The following is a 19,187-nucleotide window of genomic DNA, read 5'->3' as shown; positions in this document are numbered from 1 at the left end:
CATCTCTGTGATAGAACACTCAGTTTCATCTGCTAGCCAGATGCAGATATGAGAATGTTTCTTACAGACACAGTCTCTCTTAGTTATGGAAAGCATCTCAATTTAAGAAAGGCTGGTGCGAAATCCAGGTTCTGACAAATTTTCTGTGAGCCTGGGCAAATTTTAGATTGAGCTTCATCTCATTATCTGAAAAATATTATTTCTCTAGAGAGTTTATTGAGAAATAAAAGACATACTTTAAAGAAAGTTCCTAGGATAGTATCTAACAAATGGCAGAATAAGTGGCTGCTTAAGAAACAAAAACAAACTCCTCATTTTATAGATAGGAAAACAGATTTGGAAATGTCTTGCTGGGAGAACAGATGTTCTGCTTTCTCCATCCAATTTCCATGTTTCTAGCATTCCACAATGCAGGCTCACTGGAACTGCTAAGGGTATTCTGTTGTATTATGTCCTTAACAATGTCCATTCAGGTTGAAAGTTTTTTCCCCCTAAATTACAGAGAAAGATAATGTGTCACAGTGCCAGACTTGTAAAAGAGAGATGATGATATCTGTATCATAGGACTGTGAGGACAAAATGTAATAAGAGCTGGAAGTGTTTTAACAGACATGAAACATTTCATAAATTCTCTAATTATGAAACATTTCCATGAAACACCATAACTAAACATGATTAGAAATCTCAGAATACATAATTGGGATTATAAGGACTCTGGAAAATTAGAGAAGTGATTTGAAATAAGAATGTAACTCAAAAGAGATAAACATGAAGTACTTTAGGAAAAGGAAGAGACTTTTAAAAACTGTTTATTGAAAATGCAGTTAAAATGGAAGACTGTGTTTACTGTATTTTTAAAACCAACTGAAAAAAAGATGTAGATACACTGAAAATGATGCTAAGAATTGAGTTTATGAAGATCAGGTTTATGCTGTGCTCAGATGCTCAGTTGTGTGACCCTACTGGACTGTAGCCCACCAGGTTCCTTTGTCCTTAGGCTTGTCTAGGCTAGAATACTGGAGTGGGCTGCCATTCCCTTGTCCAGGGTTATCTTCCCGACCCGGAGATCGAGCCCGCATCTCTTGAGTCTCCTGCATTGTCAGGCAGGTTCTTTACCACTAGTGCCAGCTGGGAAAGTTAAGTTCAATTCAGTGTAAAGAGTAAGTGACTCTCCCAGGCTGGGGGCAGGAATGCTAGGGATAGTGGGGTATGTGGTTGCTTTTTACATGGCGTGCTTCGTGAGTCCCTGCTGACTGAAAATATTCTCAACCAGGTGCCACAATGTCTGAAGTTACACCGAAAGACCTTGTCTTTGGGCTAAGGTTAAATATTGTTATAAAGGTCCACCTATTTAATTTCAGGTACTGGTTATTTCTTAAAAGAACCTCACTGGCATTAAAAGCAGGAAGAATCAATTCAACAAAGAAGAGAAACTCACAAACACTCTTTATACTTTTCCAAAAGATTCTTCTAAGAAAGTCAGTTTCTGTAATACTATGCGTTAACATGGGTAGTTTACCCTGAATTTGCAAAACTCACCATGTTTTTTGAGTTAATAAATTTCACAAAATGTTTATTAAAAATATGTTTTCTTTTTTATAAATATTTTCATGGAAACTTACTCAAACCTTTGAAATAACAGAGAATATCACAAAAATGTTTAACAGAGACCAATAGTATTTTAAACATATTTCCTGAAAGAAACAATATCCCTTAGAAAAGATATAGGGTACTTACCTATCTAGATTTTAACAAAATAATCTTTATAGAAATGGGTTATAATCTTTACCACAGAAAAACCAAATCTGCACCTAATCAGGAGAGATACTTAAATAAACCAGCTCTCATTCACTTTCTCCATCGGAAGACATCCACTTAACACAGTGTTTCTCTTTATATGCAACAGCAGCCTCTGCTGGAGAAAGTATGCTTTCTAATACAAAGTATTAGCTTAAACCTATTTGGTACTGGAAGAACTCAGATTCTTTCCATTTCTTGCTTTGAAAAGTTAAAATAATTTTCAAGGTCTTAAAGATGTGCGAGCCTTATCAAGTATATCCTTTCTGATTTTGGGGTAAGTTGGATGTGCTTCAAGAACCTGCAAACACAAACAAAATAAAACAAAAACTTAACTTAAAATTCGTTATCAAGAACTGGGGAGCCACAAAACTTACTAGCGATGGCATTACAGTTGGGATTACATTATAATAATATTACAAATACAACAACGCTTTTTAAAGGTGACATCTGAGATGTGACATGATACTTATTTCTATTAGCAGTAATTAGGTGAAAATGGTAAAAATGTACCACTACATGTGGAAAATACAACAAATATAATTATTTCCTTAAATAGATCAGTTATACAAAACAATTATGATCAATGATTTAAGATACTTTTTAAAATTTAGCTATTTATGCATGATATTTAACAAATCTTTAGAGATATTTTTACCCAAGAGTACACATCAGATTTACCTGGAGTGATTTTGAAACATACAAATTTCCAGGTCTACTGAGATGAAGAGTAGGGTGATAGTCATAAAGAAAGAAAAATCAAAACTCCACAAATTAATATATAACCTTAGCCTTAATGTGAAATGTTGCCTTACATAGAGACTCAGTAATCAATAGCAATCATTGGAGTCAAGTATTCACTATAATGATGCTGACACAGTTATCTGGGATAAGGTACACTACATAATTCTCTGCTAAGGTGCTTTTCTTGGAGCTCCCAACAATATTTAGTACAATGCCTTGTATGAAATATCAATGGGACAATGTATATATAAAGAAATTGCAAATTCTGAAACTGCAACTCAAAAATTTGTCATTTAGCAAGGGATCATTTAGTCAGAAATCAGTCGCTCAATCATGTCTGCTGCTTTGCAACCCCATGGACTACAGCCTGCCAGGTTCCTCTGTCCATAGAATTGTCCAAGCAATAAAATTGGAGTGGGTAATCATTCCCTTCTCCAGCGGATCTTCCCAACTCAGGGATCGAACTCCGGTCTCCTGCATTGCAGGCAGAGTCTTTACTGTCTGAGCCATCAGGGAAGTCCAGAAATCTATTACAGAAGTGTAACTGAATGACTTTTAAATGACAGAAACACCTCTTTAATTTATAAATCTGATTCCTCTAATAACCAGACTTGGACACAAATATCAGAACTTCTATTCAGAACAATGACCTGGAGAATCTATAATACTCTTCAGATAGTTTCTGACTTAAGGATTAAATTTGTTTAACATGCTTCTTGTTTAGCTTCCTTCTTTAAATTGGCAAACCTTGTTTGAGTCCTAGTTAAAAACATGTTTTTGATTTAAGTAAACTTTATTTTCTAAACTTTGAAAACCAGTAATTTCTTCCAGATGTATCTGACGAGGCACTGAACCAAAACAGTACATCCTCTATCTCTATTCATGTACAACTTGATAATAAACAAAAGTAGGAAATAGCACATCTGAAAAATTTTAAGAAATATAAATGTAAGTGTTACCTGGTGACATACGTCAATTGCATCCACGTATCTTTTTGCTTTTAGGTAATTAAATGCCAGTTTGTATCCTGTAAAGACAAAACCCCCAGCAATGATATAGTATTATTTATTTATAGAGCACACTGTTAGTAATACCTTTCTTGGCTTCCTCCTTTGTTTGTTTATGCTAGTCTTAGAGAACTCTTAGTGGAGGGTGATGACTGTACCATGATAGGAACGGTAAGATAACAGAAGGTGGAGTGATCCAAAAGGAGAACAGGTATCAAAGAAAACGGAATTGGAACAGGGACCACCGTTGGGCTAGAAGATGGCCGGCCATCCCACAGATAGGGTTTTGCAACTTACAGAAAAGTCCCATTTGTTTCAGATTACAGTAAAAACTGATCATAGAGCAGTAATAGCTGATAACACAGCTATCCCTTTACACAGTACTGATGTACTTAACACATCAGGCAAACTGGTTCCTGAGATTTACATTCTGTTAGGAAAGAACGAACGGTATTTAAGTCATTATGGAAGTACGTGAATGATTTCAAAACTGAAACAAATGCTATGAAATAAAGGCACAGGCCAAGAGCACTGTAACAAGAAATCTGGGGTGGGTGTCAGGTAATGTGTGAAACCTGAAGGAAGAGGCATAATGTAGGCCAAGCGGGTGGGAAGAAAGAATTCTGTTCGGCAAAGAGAACTGCACGGGGAGAGGCCAATGGTGGAGGGAGACCCAGCAGGCAAAGGGAGCTGGAGGGCAGGGGGGCAGAGGGCGGCGCAGCAGGGGGGCAGAGGGCGGCGCAGCAGCGGGGGGCAGAGGGCGGCGCAGGGCGGGGGGCGCGCAGAGGGCGGCACAGCGGGGGGGCAGAGGGCGGCGCAGCGGTGGGGGGGCAGAGGGCGGCGCAGCGGGGGCCGGGGGGGGGGGGGCGCAGACGGCCGCACAGCAGGCGGGGGCAGAGGGAGGCGCAGCAGGGGGTGAGTCAGAAGGCAGACGGTTAGTCATTGGACGGCCACGTCAGCCGCATGTGATGGCGAAATGGCACACTGCAAGGATTATTTATTTAAAATTTTTAGTTACTATTTTTGGCTGTACTGGGTCTTACTGTGCACCTGCTTTCTCTAGTAATGGCAATGAGAGGGCTCTCTCCAGGTGTGATGAGCAGGAGCTACTCTTTCAGTGCGGTGTTCGGGCTTCTCCCTGCGGTGGTTTCTCTTGTTGTGGAGTACAGGTTCTAGGTGCGCAGGCTCAGAAGTTGTGGCGCATGGCCCCAGAGCATGTGGAATATCCCCAGACCAGGGATTGAACCTATGTGCCCTGCATTGGCAGGCAGATTCTTAAACAGTTGGACCACCATGGAAGTCCAAATACTGACATTTTTGAAGAAAGTTTTAATACATTCTTAAATAACTGTTGTTCTATAATAAGAATGCTAATTTCATCTCCTTAGTTCCTTTAGTAGTAAGCAAGTAGTAGTAAGCAAGTAACTAAGGAGATGAAAAAGTAGATTCAATAAATAAAATATAACACAATGCAAAATAATATGCAACTAATAATATATTTTGCTTTACCACTTAAAAATATGAAAAGGAAATTTGAATGCTGCTCTTGGACTTTAATCAAAGGACCCTTGAAGAAATTTTTTAGAATTTCAAAACAATGTTTTAAAAGAATTATTGGCTTAATGCAATCATGGTAGTAAGAAGGAAGGAATAGAAATTATCTAAAATTCACAGTATTCAATTCACACACACAGACACAATTAGAAATGTCCAAGATGGAAACAGTTATCAGAGAGGTAAACTTGATATCATTAGAAAGGAATTATAAAACAGAATAATAAATAGTTTGTGACATTTAAAAAGGACAACAAAGATGTCATGCCAAATATGGAAACTAGAGCCCAAAAAACCTGGACATAACTTTTGGTTTCCGGCTTCCTGACTAGGAAGACCTTTGAGACCTTAGGCAAGTTACCGTTGGCTGTCAATTTCAAGTTTCTGCATCCAAAAATGGGGATGATAACCCTGCTATCTCTTATTGTAAATTTAAAGATCAAATGAAACACTTGCGAAATGCTTTAAAAAAATTTCAGAGTACCACACAAATACTGATTTTTTTTAACTGTGTAAACACTAAATTAGAAGCACAAAGTTGTCATATTGAAACAAACTTGATAGATCATTTCCTTCAAAAAAAAACTTTAGAGAGGAAATGAAGAGCTACACACGGCAAAGAACATGGGCACCGCAGTTTCATTACACCTGTCAGGCTCCTAAGAATTCAACCCTTTGTGTAATCAGGAAAAAAAAAAAAATGGGAGGAGAAAGCCTGAGCTCGTGAAAGCAAGAAAACAAAAACACAAACAGTGTGAACAGCCCAGCGACTGTCACATAACCTGGGAAGGACTGTGACGAGAGAAACACGACTCTCAGTTCTGGTGTCTTTCACAGTGACAGTGCTCAAGCTTGAATTCTATGAAAAGAACACAACTATGACTTAGGATTTCCTGACAGATGAAAAAAATGCATCATGAACTTGGCCAGAAAGGCTGGGAGTATTGGATGCAATGATAATCTTAAAAAAAGAAACTGTAAGAATTAACTGAGAGCCTCAGAGAAATGTCTTTAAAGAGAGGTCAGAGGAGCTAATAAAGTCACCTATAAAGTTCAAAGAATACAATGAAAGAACGAGTGACCTGGAATCTATTTGCTGGTCTTTGAAGGAACAGAATATTTAACTAAACTTCTAATTGCATTCCTTCTGGGGAATAAAGCATCAGAATTACATATATTTTAAAGATTTTAAGGAATTTTCATATTATAAGCTGACTTTATTTGTAACATGAACAAAACCCGAGAAGGAAAAATACTATCTACAAATTAGTTTCTGTGCTCTGAGCAAGTCTAGTAAAGTAACAGACCTGAGAAAAAGTAGGGGAACTCCTGAACTGACAACAGTAAGTTTAAAGATGACCTATCTGACTGTAGATTAAATATGAGTCATTATCCTGACACCAATGCTAAAAAGACAAGATGTCATCTTGAGTTGAATTATCAACCACTGAATGCCTCATAAAAAAAAAAAGCTTCATTATGCATACAATTTGTTCTTAAATCACACTTAACAATTTTTTCATTTCTAGTGAAACAGATCAGGAGGGACATGGACAAATACGGCCTTTTCCAAACTTACCTGGCCATGAAATCTAATCTCTTCATGGTCAACTCTTTTTTCTAAAGAAGTAACTATCAGTATCTCACCCAGTATTCCAAAGCAAGTTTGGGAAATACTATTTGAGAGTTTCCAGGAGACAGCAAGGAGGGTGAAAGACTTGAAAGCAAGTCTTGGGAAGAATGAAGAAGCGCCTGAGAACAGTCTGGAGAGAAACTGAGGAGAGACGTGACAGAGTTTGCAGTTCGAGGGCCACTATGTGTAAGTGGGGGAGAACTCTGTGGGTTGCTCCAGAGAACAGACAGGGCAGTGTCAATGAAGCTGATTCCAGCTCAACACAAAGAGAAGCCTGGGGGGAGCTCCCTCACAACGTGGCTGTCAGTGGTCACTAAGAATATTCCAGGTGCCGCCCATCTGTTAGGGACCTTGGCGACTAGCCTTCCTCAAACCAACAGTCTACCCCTGGGACAGGATGATGTTTCCAGATGCTCAGGGCAAAAAAAAAAGTTCCACAGTCAACTTATCGTGGGAAACATGTTCTCTACGTGATATCCACCACAATGCATATTAGGGCTTAGAGTCTTTGAGAAGTTTTGCAGTAAAGCAACCAGCAGAACTTGATTTAATGCAATGTTTTTCTCACTTCTTTCACAATGAACACTTTCTCCCACAGTATTACATTTTTCAATTAGAAGGTGAAGGGAGAAAAAGGGGCAGAATTAGACTAGATGTCCTCTAAGGCAACTGAGGTCGAGTTTGAATCTCAGCAAACTATACCTAGTAAATTAGCAGCTAATAATCTATTAGGAATGTAAAATTTATTTCTCAGGAATGACAAAGGATGTTGGCTGTTAATGTATATTTTGTCCTTAACAAGAAAATCAAATTCATTTAAATGAAGGCTTACACATAAAACCCACATTTCCGGTGAAAACCTACTGTTCAGATGTTAAACTCACCTACTGCTGGGTTTGTCTGGTTGCCATGTTTCCATGCCATCTCATAGTTTAAGGCAGCGTCCATATATGCTTGCTCTTTCTCCATAATGTAGCCCATATATTCATAAGCTTTGCAGCATGACTACAAATAAATACAAGATGTATCAATAGATTAAGCTTGATACCACTAAGATTTTATGGAGTGCTTATGACTATAGAGGTCAATCATATTAACTTATTTAAATGGCCCATAAAACTGTGGTTTTCAATCTTGGCTATGCAATCACATCATCTGTGGGACTTAAAAAGATTCTGATGCCAAGCCCCTATCCCAAATCTACAGAATCAGGATTTCTGGGTGAGAGGGAAGGGCATGTTTTATACATATACTTAACACTTTTTCTTACAAATAATTTTAACAGATATAGAAATGACAGTATAGTGGACCCCATGAATCCATTTCTTTAACAATTAACGCCTAATACTGTCTCACTTCTACCCCATATTTGTCCCTCTGTATTGTCAGATAAAAAATCCTCAGATACTATATCATTGCATTCATAAATATTTTAGTATATCTATTTAAAATAAGGACTTTCTTTAGTCATAACCACAAATTATCATACCTAAAATATAACAACTCCTTGACATTACCAAATATATAGTCACTATTTAAATTTCAAATAGCCTTAACATAATTTTTTATTTGCTTGTCAGGATGAGGATCTAAATAAGGCCCACACACTATAACTGATTTGAAATGTCCCTAAGCTTCCTTTTGATCTAGAGGTTTCCTCTCTCTCTCTCTCTCTCCTTGCAATTAAATGTAGGAAAAATATGAATGTTTATCCTAGAGTTTCTCACAGCCCATATTTAGTTGAGGGCATCCTTGTGGTAGTTATATAATACATTCCTATGTCATTGATATTTCCTGGAAATTGTATTAGATCTAGAGGTTTGGATCTGATTTTGATTTGAGGGAAAGAGATGAAGCTGCTTACTTCATAGATCGCTGCTCTGCCAAGCCACATTGCTCCTCAGGAAAAAGCAAAAATGCACAATGCTGTATACATGTTTTTAGGTATCTTATAATTGCTATTTTTTCCCCAGAATGTTAAGTTAAAAAAATTTGAAAAACAGGAAAGTATATTAAAACTCATATGTTGTTTGTTATTTTAACGTTATTTTTCTATTTACTGTAATTTTACTTTCCTTTAATTCAAGAAGATACACCAATAATATTTTCATGAAAACTATTAACCATTAAAAAATATAAACATGGGATCAGGGTACATACACATTTACCCTTTTGCTTAAGGCTTCAATAGAGCTCAGCATAGCACTGTAAGATCCTGTTTCACATTTTGATACTTTTTTTTTAAATTTAAAAAATATTGCATTAAATATCATTCATTTTGATTACTGTGATGCACTGAGTGTTTATGTCCCCCTAAATTTATATGCTGAAATCCTAACATCCAATGTGATGGTATTAGGAAGTGAGGCTTTGGGGAGGGTAATTTGGGTGGAGCCCTCCTGAATGAAATTAGTGCCCTTATAAAAGGGAGCACAGAGAGAGCTCTCCTACTCTTTTTTTCTGCCCTGTGAAGACACAATGAGAACTCAGCAGTCGGCAAGAGGGAAGTGGGCCATCACCAGAACCTAATCATGCTGGCATCCTGATCGCAGACTCCAGCATCTATTAACAAAACTGTGAGAATAAACTTGTGTTGTTTATAAGCCACCCAGTCTCTGATACTTTGTTACAGCAGGATCACTTAAGATAATTACATTAAGTGTCCCTTTGAAGTTTGGACCCAGAGTGAGTGTTTCACTTGTCTCACCCCCAGTCTGACTGTCTGATAGTGTGTTCTTCATTCAGGAGCACATAATGTCTTGTGATGTTATACCCATTCATTAATTCATAATGGTTGGAAAATAGGGACATTCTATCATTCTTTCCTCATTTCTTCATTAGCTGGACAACATCTATAATGAGAAACATCTCCTTTTCCATCATTTCATTTCCCAGCAGTATTATTCACACAGAAAAGGCAGGAGAGATACTTCTTTCCCTTTACTTGTCAGCTTTAGAAATAACAGTTTATTAGCATATTTCAGTGGTGACCAATTAGGTTTTTCTTTTTTATATCTTTGTAAACTCATGGATTTAAACATATTTGGTGTGTTATTCAATGCAGTCATTATTGATGCCTGAAGTGTCTTAACTTTGGCTAGTGGGAGTGTCCTCAAGTTGGCTCTGGAGTCCCTGAAATGACTCCAATCATCTCTGATAGCTTCCTTGCCATCTGGTATGACAGGATGGTCTAGTTGCATCTTGTACATTTCCTGCCCCAGATCTGGATGCTCTCCATTTTTAAAGTATATAACTCAAAGTTTCTAAGCTCCAGTTCCTGAATCTCATGCTTCCCATATGAACATGCTTAAATAACCATCATATTTAACCTCCAAACCAGCCATCATGTTCAACCATGCAATGTACTGCTGTCTGAGTTCTGGCAAATTGAAATTCTATCTGTATCGAAACCTTAATTCCGTGAAATCTCATTTACAGAGGTCAGTTATTTGGCGCTTAAGATTTTTTAAAGTCTATTAGTAAGTATTGTGGCCAATTAATAAGTATTAAGGCCAATGCAACTTAAATCACATGTACAAACCATAAGTTGATAAATGTCTTAATACTTTCAGTTTTTCAAGTCCCTAAAAGAGTAACTTAATAGTATTAGGTGATCATGACTTCTCTTTAAAAAACAAATGATCCACTTCGAATTCTAACTGGCTCAAAGAGAATAAAACATAGATTTACTGTGATTAAGATTTTGAAGTAACTGATAAGAATCCATAAAGATAAATACCCTTAAGTTTCTAAATTGAGCACAATTATTTCTCAGTAAATAGGAACATTCTTAACTTTAAAAAAGGTCATAAAAAGACATCCTTTTGGGGGCTATTAAACACCAAAATGCACTGTTAGTAAACAGCCTTAAATTCTAAAGACTTCAAGATTTTTAATTTTATACCTCACGATAAGGACATTTTATTAAATCAAATTAAATGCTGAAAAGACTTCCCCCCATAAAATACATTATGCAGAGTGTCTTCTAATAATGTGAAAACAACATGCAGCTGCTGTAAATTCATCAGGAGCATTTAATAGGAGGGACAGACGTCCGCAATTAATGTTCTTCTGCGATTTGCATTTAGTTCTGGGATGAGATGGGTAATCACAGGCAGATGCTTGACATTCCAAAACACTTTTGGTAAGCAGGGCAAACCACAGCTGAAACTTGAAACTGCATACATCTTTATTTTATTTTCAAGGGCAAATAGCTTTTTTTATTATTAATGCTTATATCCTGATTGTGGTAGAAATAAACATTTAATTTTCCAAAAACACAGAGAAATCCCTAGAAATGGACCAGTACTCTCTAAAGCCCATTACAGAATGTTTATACAACCAAGGCTAACAATCACTCTTTCCTCCTCAGTCTCCTCCCCCGTGGGCTTCCCTGGTAGCTCAGCTGGTAAAATGCCTGCAACGCAGGAGACTCTGGTTTGATTCCTGGGTCGGGAAGATCCCCTGGAGAAGGGACAAGCTACCCACTCTAGTATTCTTGGGCTTCCCTGGTGGCTCAGTCGGTAAAGAATCTGCCTGCAACGCAGGAGACTTGGGTTTGATCCCTGGGCTGGGAAGATCCTCTGGAGGGCATGGTATCCCACTCCAGTATTCTTGCCTGGAGATCCCCATGGACAAAGGAGCCTGGACGGCTACAGACCACAGGGTCGCAAAGAGTTGAACACAACTAAGCACAGCACCTACCCTGTTATGCCGCAGGCACCGTTTTATCAGTTCCTCGGCCATGTCGTATTTTGCTGACTGAATATAAATATCAGCAAGCAGCAGCCAACTCCTCTCAAAGTCCTCAGCATCAATAGGATTCCAGTTCATTTTCGCAATCCGCTTCAGCTGATTTCGGGCCCGGGGAGTTTGTTTCAAGATCATATGAGCTGTTGCCATTCCCAAAAGTGCTGGAACATGATCCTTCTGTAACAAAACAGACATTCAGACCCCTAGATACAAACATAAAATGGCTCATGTTTCAAAGAGAAACACATGGAAAGTAGCAAGTGCCACATAACATACGGACTGCCCTGTGGATTCTGTCTCTGGCTTCACTTAAATACTGTGATATGGTCATTATTTAGCACATCAACTAACCTCAAGCTACCAGGAAGAACCATCTGGTCAAGGGAATTCAGTAAGAAGGCAAGTGCCATAACCACACAATTCCAGGCAATAAGGACAAGTTGATCTTTAATGGGATTGACTGTTTTGGTTTTGTACAGAAATAGAAAAAAATAAAATTCTACCTCAATGTAGTCCTAATTGTATATTTATCATTCTGGTTCCTTAGTTATTTCACCTGTAAATCAGATAACCAACAGAATGATATACCTGCAAATGATATTCCTTATCTAGACTGACTTCCATTGCTCCTTTTCCTATCCCTTTTCATTTTATTCAAAGGCCTTTTCTTCCAATAAAGTGTGACCAGTGAAATGTTATTAAGGCATGCAATGAATTAATCACTTGGAAATTATATGAAATAAACTCATGCCTTAAAAGATGCCTTTAGATTTGGACTCTGCAGATCCTTAATAGTGACTATAAGATGTTATCTTTTTAAAGACAGAGTTCAGAGTTAGAAAATGTCATTCTGTGAAATCAACAAGCTAATAAAAACTGGTATACAATGGAGAGGGGCTTCCCTGGTGGCTCAGTTGGTGACGAATCTGCCTGCAGTGCAGGAGACCTGGGTTCAATCCCTGGGTTCAGAAGATCACCTGGAGAAGGAAATGGCAACCCACTCCAGTGCTCTTGCCTGGAGAATCCCAGCACTAGCCATCTATTCAGAAAATTAACATACCAAAGCAATAATGAGTATGTATCTGATAAAGCTAAAGTGCTTCTTAAATTTCTGCAGAGGGATTATGATTTCTTTTGTATGTGTGTCACAAATTTGCCAGTTCTTTTTTTTTCCCTTTAGCTTTTTTAAAAATTTCATTATTATTATTGTTTTTAACACCAGAAACACTTTGTATTGGGTATAGCCAACTAACAATGTTGTGATAGTTTTAGGTGAACAGGGAAGGGACTTAGCCATACATATACATGTATCCATTGCTCAGCTGCTAAAGAATCCACCTGTAAATGCAGGAGACACCAGTTTAATTCCTGGGTCAGGAAGATCTCCTGGAGAAGGGATAGGCTACTCACTCCAGTATTCTTGGGCTTTTTTGGTGGCTCTGATGGTAAAGAATCTGCCTCCAATGCGGGAGACGTGGGTTTGATCCCTGGGTTGGGAAGATCCCCTGGAGGAAGGCATGGCAACCTACTCCAATACTCTGGCCTGGAAAATCCCCATGGACAGAGAAGCCTGGCAGGCTTCAGTCCATGGGGTTGCAAAGAGTCAGACACGACTGAGTGATTAAGTACATTCTTCCCCAAACCCCTTTCCCATCCAGGCTGGCACGTAACATTGAGCAGAGTTCCATGTGCTATACAATAGGCTTTTGTTGGTTATCCATTTTAAATATAGAGAGTGCACATAACCTTCCCAAAGTCCTTAACTATCACTTCCCCCTCCTGCAACCATGAGTTCATTTCTCATCTGAGTGTCTGTTTGGTAAATAAGATCATTTGTATCATTACTGTTTAGATTCCAGATATAACGGATGTCATATGATGTTTCCTCTTTTCTGTCTGATTTACTTTACTCAGCACAACACTCTCTAGGTCCATCCATGTTGTTGTAAGCGGCCTTATTTCACTCTTTTTAATGGCTGAGTAATATTCCATTGGATGTATGTACCACATCTTCTTTATTCTTCTCTCGAGGGATATTTAGGTTGTTTCCATGTCCTGGCTATTGTAAACAGTGCTGCAGAGAACACTGGGGTGCATGTATCTTTGGGGGCCATGTTTTTCTCTAGATACATGCGCAGGAATAGGACTGCAGGCTCATACAGTAGCTGTTTTTAGTTTTTAAAGGAACCTCCATACTGTTCTCCACGGTGGGTGTAGCAATTTACATTCCCACCACCAATGCAGGAGGGTTCCCTTCTCTCCACACGCTCTCCAGCATTTGTGAATTTTTTGATGATAGCCATTCTGACCAGTGTGAGGTGATATCTCATTGTAGTTATGATTTGCATTTCTCTAATAACTAACAATGTTGAACATATTTTCATGTGCCTATTGGCCAACTGTATATACTCTTTAGAGAAATGTTTATTCAAGTCTTTGGCCCATTTTTTGAGTGGGTTGTTTGCTTGATGCTATTAAGTGTCATAAGCTGTTTATAAATTTTGGAGACTAATCCGTCATCAGTCACATCATTTGCAAATATTTTCTCCCAATCTGTGGGCTGTCGTTTCATTTTCTTTATTGTTTCCTTTGTTATGCAAAAGCTTTTGAGTTTAAGTAGTCCCACTTATTTTTTCTTTTACTTCCATTATTCTGGGGGGTGGACTGAAAAAGATATTGCTGTGATTTATGTCACAGAGTATTCTGCCTATGTTTTCCTCTAATAGATTTAAAATGTCCAGTCCAACATTTAGGTCTTTAATCCATTTTGACTTATTTTTGTGTATGGAGTTAAGGAATAATGTAATTTCATTTTTTTTTACATGTGGCTGTCCAGTTTTCCTAGCACCGTTTGTGGAAAAGACTGTCTTTCTGACATTGTGTAGTTTTGCCTCCTTTGTTACAGATTAATTAACTACAGGTGCATAGGCTTATTTCTGTTTTTTTTGGAATGCTGTTCCATTGATGTATACTTCTATTTTTGTGACAGTACCATACTGTTTTGATGACTGTAGCTTTGTATTATAGTCTGAAGTCAGGATGTCTGATTCCTCTAGCTGTTATTCTTTCTCAAGATTGCTTTGAATATTTGGGGTCTTTTGTGTGTCCATACAAAATTTGAGACTTTTTTGCTCTATTTCTGTGAAAAATAGCATTGGTAATTTGATGGGGTTTGCATTGACTCTGTTGATTCCCTTGGGTAGCATAGTCATTTTGACGATATTGATTCTTCCAATCCATGAACATGGTATAACTTTCCATCTGTTTTTTTTATTTATTTCATCAGCATCTTCTAGTTTTTGGAGTACAGGTCTTTTGTCTCCTTCATCATCATCAGCTTCAGTTGCTCAGTTGTATCCGACTCTTTGAGACCCCATGTACCGCAGCACAGCAGGCCTCCCTGTCTATCACCAACTGCCGGACTCTACCCAAACCCATGTCCACTGAGTTGGTGATGCCATCCAACCATCTCATCCTTTGTCTCCTTCAGTCCAGTTCAGTTCAGTCGCTCAGTTGTGTCAGACTCTTTGCGACCCCATGAATCGAGCACACCAGGCCTCCCTGTCCATCACCATCTCCTGGAGTTCACTCAGACTCACGTCCATCGAGTCTGTGATGCCATCCAGCCATCTCATCCCCAGTCGTCCCCTTCTCCTCCTGCCCCCAATCCCTCCCAGCATCAGAGTCTTTTCCAATGAGTCAACTCTTCGCATGAGGTGGCCAAAGTACTGGAGCTTCAGCTTTAGCATCATTCCTTCCAAAGAAATCCCAGGGTTGATCTCCTTCAGAATGGACTGGTTGGATCTCCTTGCAGTCCAAGGGACTCTCAAGAGTCTTCTCCAACACCACACTTCAAAAGCATCAATTCTTCAGCGCTCAGCCTTCTTCACAGTCCAACTCTCACATCCATACATGACCACAGGAAAAACCATAGCCTTGACTAGATGGACCTTAGTCGGCAAAGTAATGTCTCTTCTTTTGAATATACTGTCTAGGTTGGTCATAACTTTTCTTCCAAGGAGTAAGCGTCTTTTAATTTCATGGCTGCAGTCACCATCTGCAGTGATTTTGGAGCCCAAAAAAATAAAGTCTGACACTGTTACCACTGTTTCCCCATCTATCTCCCATGAAGTGATGGGACCAGATGCCATGATCTTCATTTTCTGAATGTTGAGCTTTAAGCCAACTTTTTCACTCTCCTCTTTCACTTTCATCAAGAGGCTTTTTAGCTCCTCTTCACTTTCTGCCATAAGGGTGGTGTCATTTGCATATCTGAGGTTATTGATATTTCTCCTGGCAATCTTGATTCCAGCTTGTGTTTCTTCCAGTCCAACGTTTCTCATGATGTACTCTCCTTAGGTAGGCTCATTTCTAGATATTTTATTCTTTTTGATGTAATGGTACATGGAATTGCTTCTTGAATTTCTCTTTCTGCTCTTTCATTGTTAGTATATAGAAATGCAACAGAGTTCTGTGTATTAATTTTGTAACCTGCAACTTAACCAAATTCATTGATGAGTTCTAGTTGTTTTCTAGTAGCATCTTTAGGGTCTTCTATGTATAGTATCATGTCATCTGCAAACAGTGACAGTTTAACTTCTTCTTTTCCAGTCTGGTTCTTTTTCTTCTCTGATTGCTGTGGTTAGAAGTTCCAAAACTATGTTGAATAAAAATGGTGAGAGTGATGCAGCTCAATACCAGAAAAATGAATCAACCCAATCAAAAAGTGGGCCGAAGAACTAAACAGAAATTTCTCCAAAAATTACTCATTATTAGAGAAATGCAAATCAAAAGCACAATGAGGCATCATCTCATGCCAGCCAGAAGGACTGCCATCAAAAAATCTACAAACAATAAATAATGGAGAGGGTATGGAGAAAAGGGAACCCTTTTACACTGTTGGTGGGAATGCAAGCTGGTATGGGCTTCCCTGATAGCTCAGTTCATAAAGAGTCTGCCTGCAATGCAGGAGACCCCGGGATGATTCCTGGCTCGGGAAGATCCGCTGGAGAAGGGATAGGCTCCCCACTCCAGTTTTCTTGGGCTTCCCTTGTGGCTCAGCTGGTAAAGAATCTGCCTGCAACGTGGGAGACCTGGGTTTGATCCCTGGGTTGGGAAGATCCCCTGAAGAAGGGAAAGGTTACCCCACCATTATTCTGGCCTGAAGAATTCCATGCACTGCACAGTCCATGGGGTCACAGAGTTGGACATGACTGAGTGACTTTCACTTTCACTTCACTTTTCACAGCCACTATGGAGCACAGTGTAGAGATTTCCTAAAAAGAACTGGAAATAGAACTGCCTTACAACCCAGCAATCCCACTGCTGGGCATACACATGAGGAAACCAGAATTGAAAGAGACACAGGTACCCCAATGTTCACTGCAGCACTGTTTACAATAGCTAAGACATGGAAGCAACCCAGACGTCCATCGGCAGACAAATGGATAAGGAAGTTGTGGTACATATACACAATGGAGTATTACTCAGCTATAAAAAAGAATGCATTTGAGTCAGTTCCAGTGAGGTGGATGAAAACTGTACCCATTATACAGAGTGAAGTAGGTCAGAAAGAGAAACATCAATACAGTATGTTAACACATATAGATGGAATTTAGAAAGATGGTAATGATGATTCTATATGCAAGACAGCAAAAGAGAGATGTAAAGAACAGACTTTTGGACTATGTGGGAGAAGGCGAGGGTGGGATACTTTGAGAGAACAGCGCTAAGACATGTATATTACCATATGTAAAATAGATGACCAGTGCAAATTAGATGCATGAACCAGGGTACTCAAAGTCAGTACTCTGGGACAACCCAGAGGGATGGGGTGGGAGGGGGCTTCAGGATCTGGGGGACACATGTGCACCCGTGGCTGATTCATGATGATGTACGGCAAAAAAATCACAATATTGTAAAGTAATTATCCTTCAATTAAATAATTACTTTTTAATAAAGTGGTGAGAGGGGACATCCTTGTCTTGTCCTGATCTTAGGAATGCTTTCAGGTTCTTATCACTGAGTCTGATCCTGGCTGTAGGTTTGTCATATATGGCCTTCTTAATGTTGAGGTACGTACCCTCTATGCCCACTTTATGGAGTGTATTTTTTATCATAAACGGGTGCTGAACTTTGTCAAAAGCCTTTTCTGCATCTATTGAGATGACCATATGGTTTCTATTCTTCAATTTGATGATTTGCAGATGTTGAAAAATCCTTGCATCCCTGGGATGAATCCTACTTATCATGGTGTATGATCTTTTAATGTATTGTTGGATATGGACTGCTAGTATTTTGTTGAGAATTTCTACATCTGTGTTCATCAGTGATACTGGCCTGTAATTTTCTTTTATTTTGGTATCTTTGGTTTTGCTAACAGGGTGATGGTGGCTTCATAAAATGAGTTGGGAAGTTTTCCTTCCTCCGAGACGTTTTGGAACAGTTCAGAAGCATAGGTGTTAACTCTTCTCTAAATTCACCTGTGAAGCTGTCAGGTCCTGGATTTTTGTTTGTTGGGAGGTTTTTAATCACAGTGTCAATTTCAGGGCTGGTGATTGGTCTGTTCAGATTTTCTATTTCTTCCTGGTTCAGTCTAGGGAGACTACCTTTCTAAGAATTTGTCCATTTCTTCCAGGTTGTCCATTTTGTTGGCATACAGTTGTTCATAGGAGTCTCTTACGATTCTTGGTATTTCTGTGGAGTCAATTGTAACTTCTCCTTTTTCATTTCTAATTTTACTGATTTGAGTCCTCTTCCTATTTTTCTTGATGAGTCTGGCTAAAGGTTTATCAATCTTGTTTATCTTTCCAAAGAACCAGCTTTTAGTTTAATTGAATTTTGCAATTGTTTTTGTTTTTCTATTTCATTTACTTCTGCTCTCATCTTTATGATTTCCTTCCTTTTACTAACTTTAGGTTTTGTTTGTTCTTCTTTCTCTAGTTGTTTTAGGCGAAAAGTTAGGTTGTTTATTTGAGATTTTTCTTGTTTGAGGTAAGACTGCGTTGCTATAAAGTTCCCTCTTACAACTGCTTTGCTGCATCCCTTCTGTTTTGGACCACTGTCCTTTCATTTTCACTTGTCCCCCGCCCCCTTTTTTTTTTAATTTCCTCTTTGATTTCTTCAGTGATCCAGTGGTTGTTTAGTAGCATATTGTTTATCCACCACCTCTTTGTGTTTCTTAGAGGTTTTTTTTTTTTTTTCCTTGTAGTTTATTTCTAATCTCATAGCACTGTGATCAGAAAAGATGCTTGAATATGATTTTGACTTTCTTAAATTTACCAAGGCTCACGTTATAGCCCAACATGAGCTCAATCCTGGAGAATGTTCTGCACCCACTTGGGAAAAATGTGTAACCTGCTGCTTTTGGATAGAATGCTCTATAAATATCAATTAAGCCCAACTTGTGAAAAGCATCACTTTAAGGCCTGTGTTTCCTTACTGATATTCTGTTTGGATGATCTGCCCATTGATGAAAGTGGGGTACTGAAGTCCCCCACTATTATTGTGTTACTGTCAACTCCTCCCTGTATGCGTTAGTATTCACCTTACATATTGAGGTGCTCCTATGTTGGGTGTCAGTTGAGAAATTGGCTGATAACTTTATGGGGTTTTCCTTGGATGTTATTTGTCTTTTTTTGCTTGTTGCTTTTAATAATTTATCTTTGTCTTTGATTTTTGTCAGTTTGATTATCTTGTGC

General features: G+C 38.6%; 1 protein-coding gene across 5 annotated transcripts in view; it reads right to left on the bottom strand.

Moving 5' to 3' along the window:
* Positions 1-1,543: 1,543 nt before the first annotated feature.
* TTC21B (tetratricopeptide repeat domain 21B) overlaps positions 1,544-19,187 on the bottom strand; it is a 94,117-nt gene continuing 76,473 nt past the window's right edge. For 3 of the 5 annotated variants that reach the window (XM_004004638.6, XM_060411118.1, XM_060411121.1), the window contains 4 exons: positions 11,440-11,664; positions 7,620-7,740; positions 3,501-3,568; positions 1,544-2,098 (listed from right to left, as the gene is read on the bottom strand). In XM_004004638.6, coding sequence (XP_004004687.3) covers positions 2,021-2,098; positions 3,501-3,568; positions 7,620-7,740; positions 11,440-11,664 — 492 coding nt within the window. In that variant the 3' untranslated portion in view covers positions 1,544-2,020. Of the gene's footprint in view, positions 2,099-3,500; positions 3,569-7,619; positions 7,741-10,610; positions 11,665-19,187 lie in introns of those variants that run through there. The other 2 variants (XM_060411117.1, XM_060411116.1) reach the window with 2 other exon arrangements.

The sequence above is a fragment of the Ovis aries genome, chromosome 2, assembly GCF_016772045.2.
Source record: "Ovis aries strain OAR_USU_Benz2616 breed Rambouillet chromosome 2, ARS-UI_Ramb_v3.0, whole genome shotgun sequence".
Taxonomy (NCBI): domain Eukaryota; kingdom Metazoa; phylum Chordata; class Mammalia; order Artiodactyla; family Bovidae; genus Ovis; species Ovis aries.
The sequence above is the reverse complement of the archived record's forward strand: the minus strand, read 5'-3'. Positions and strand labels throughout refer to the sequence as shown.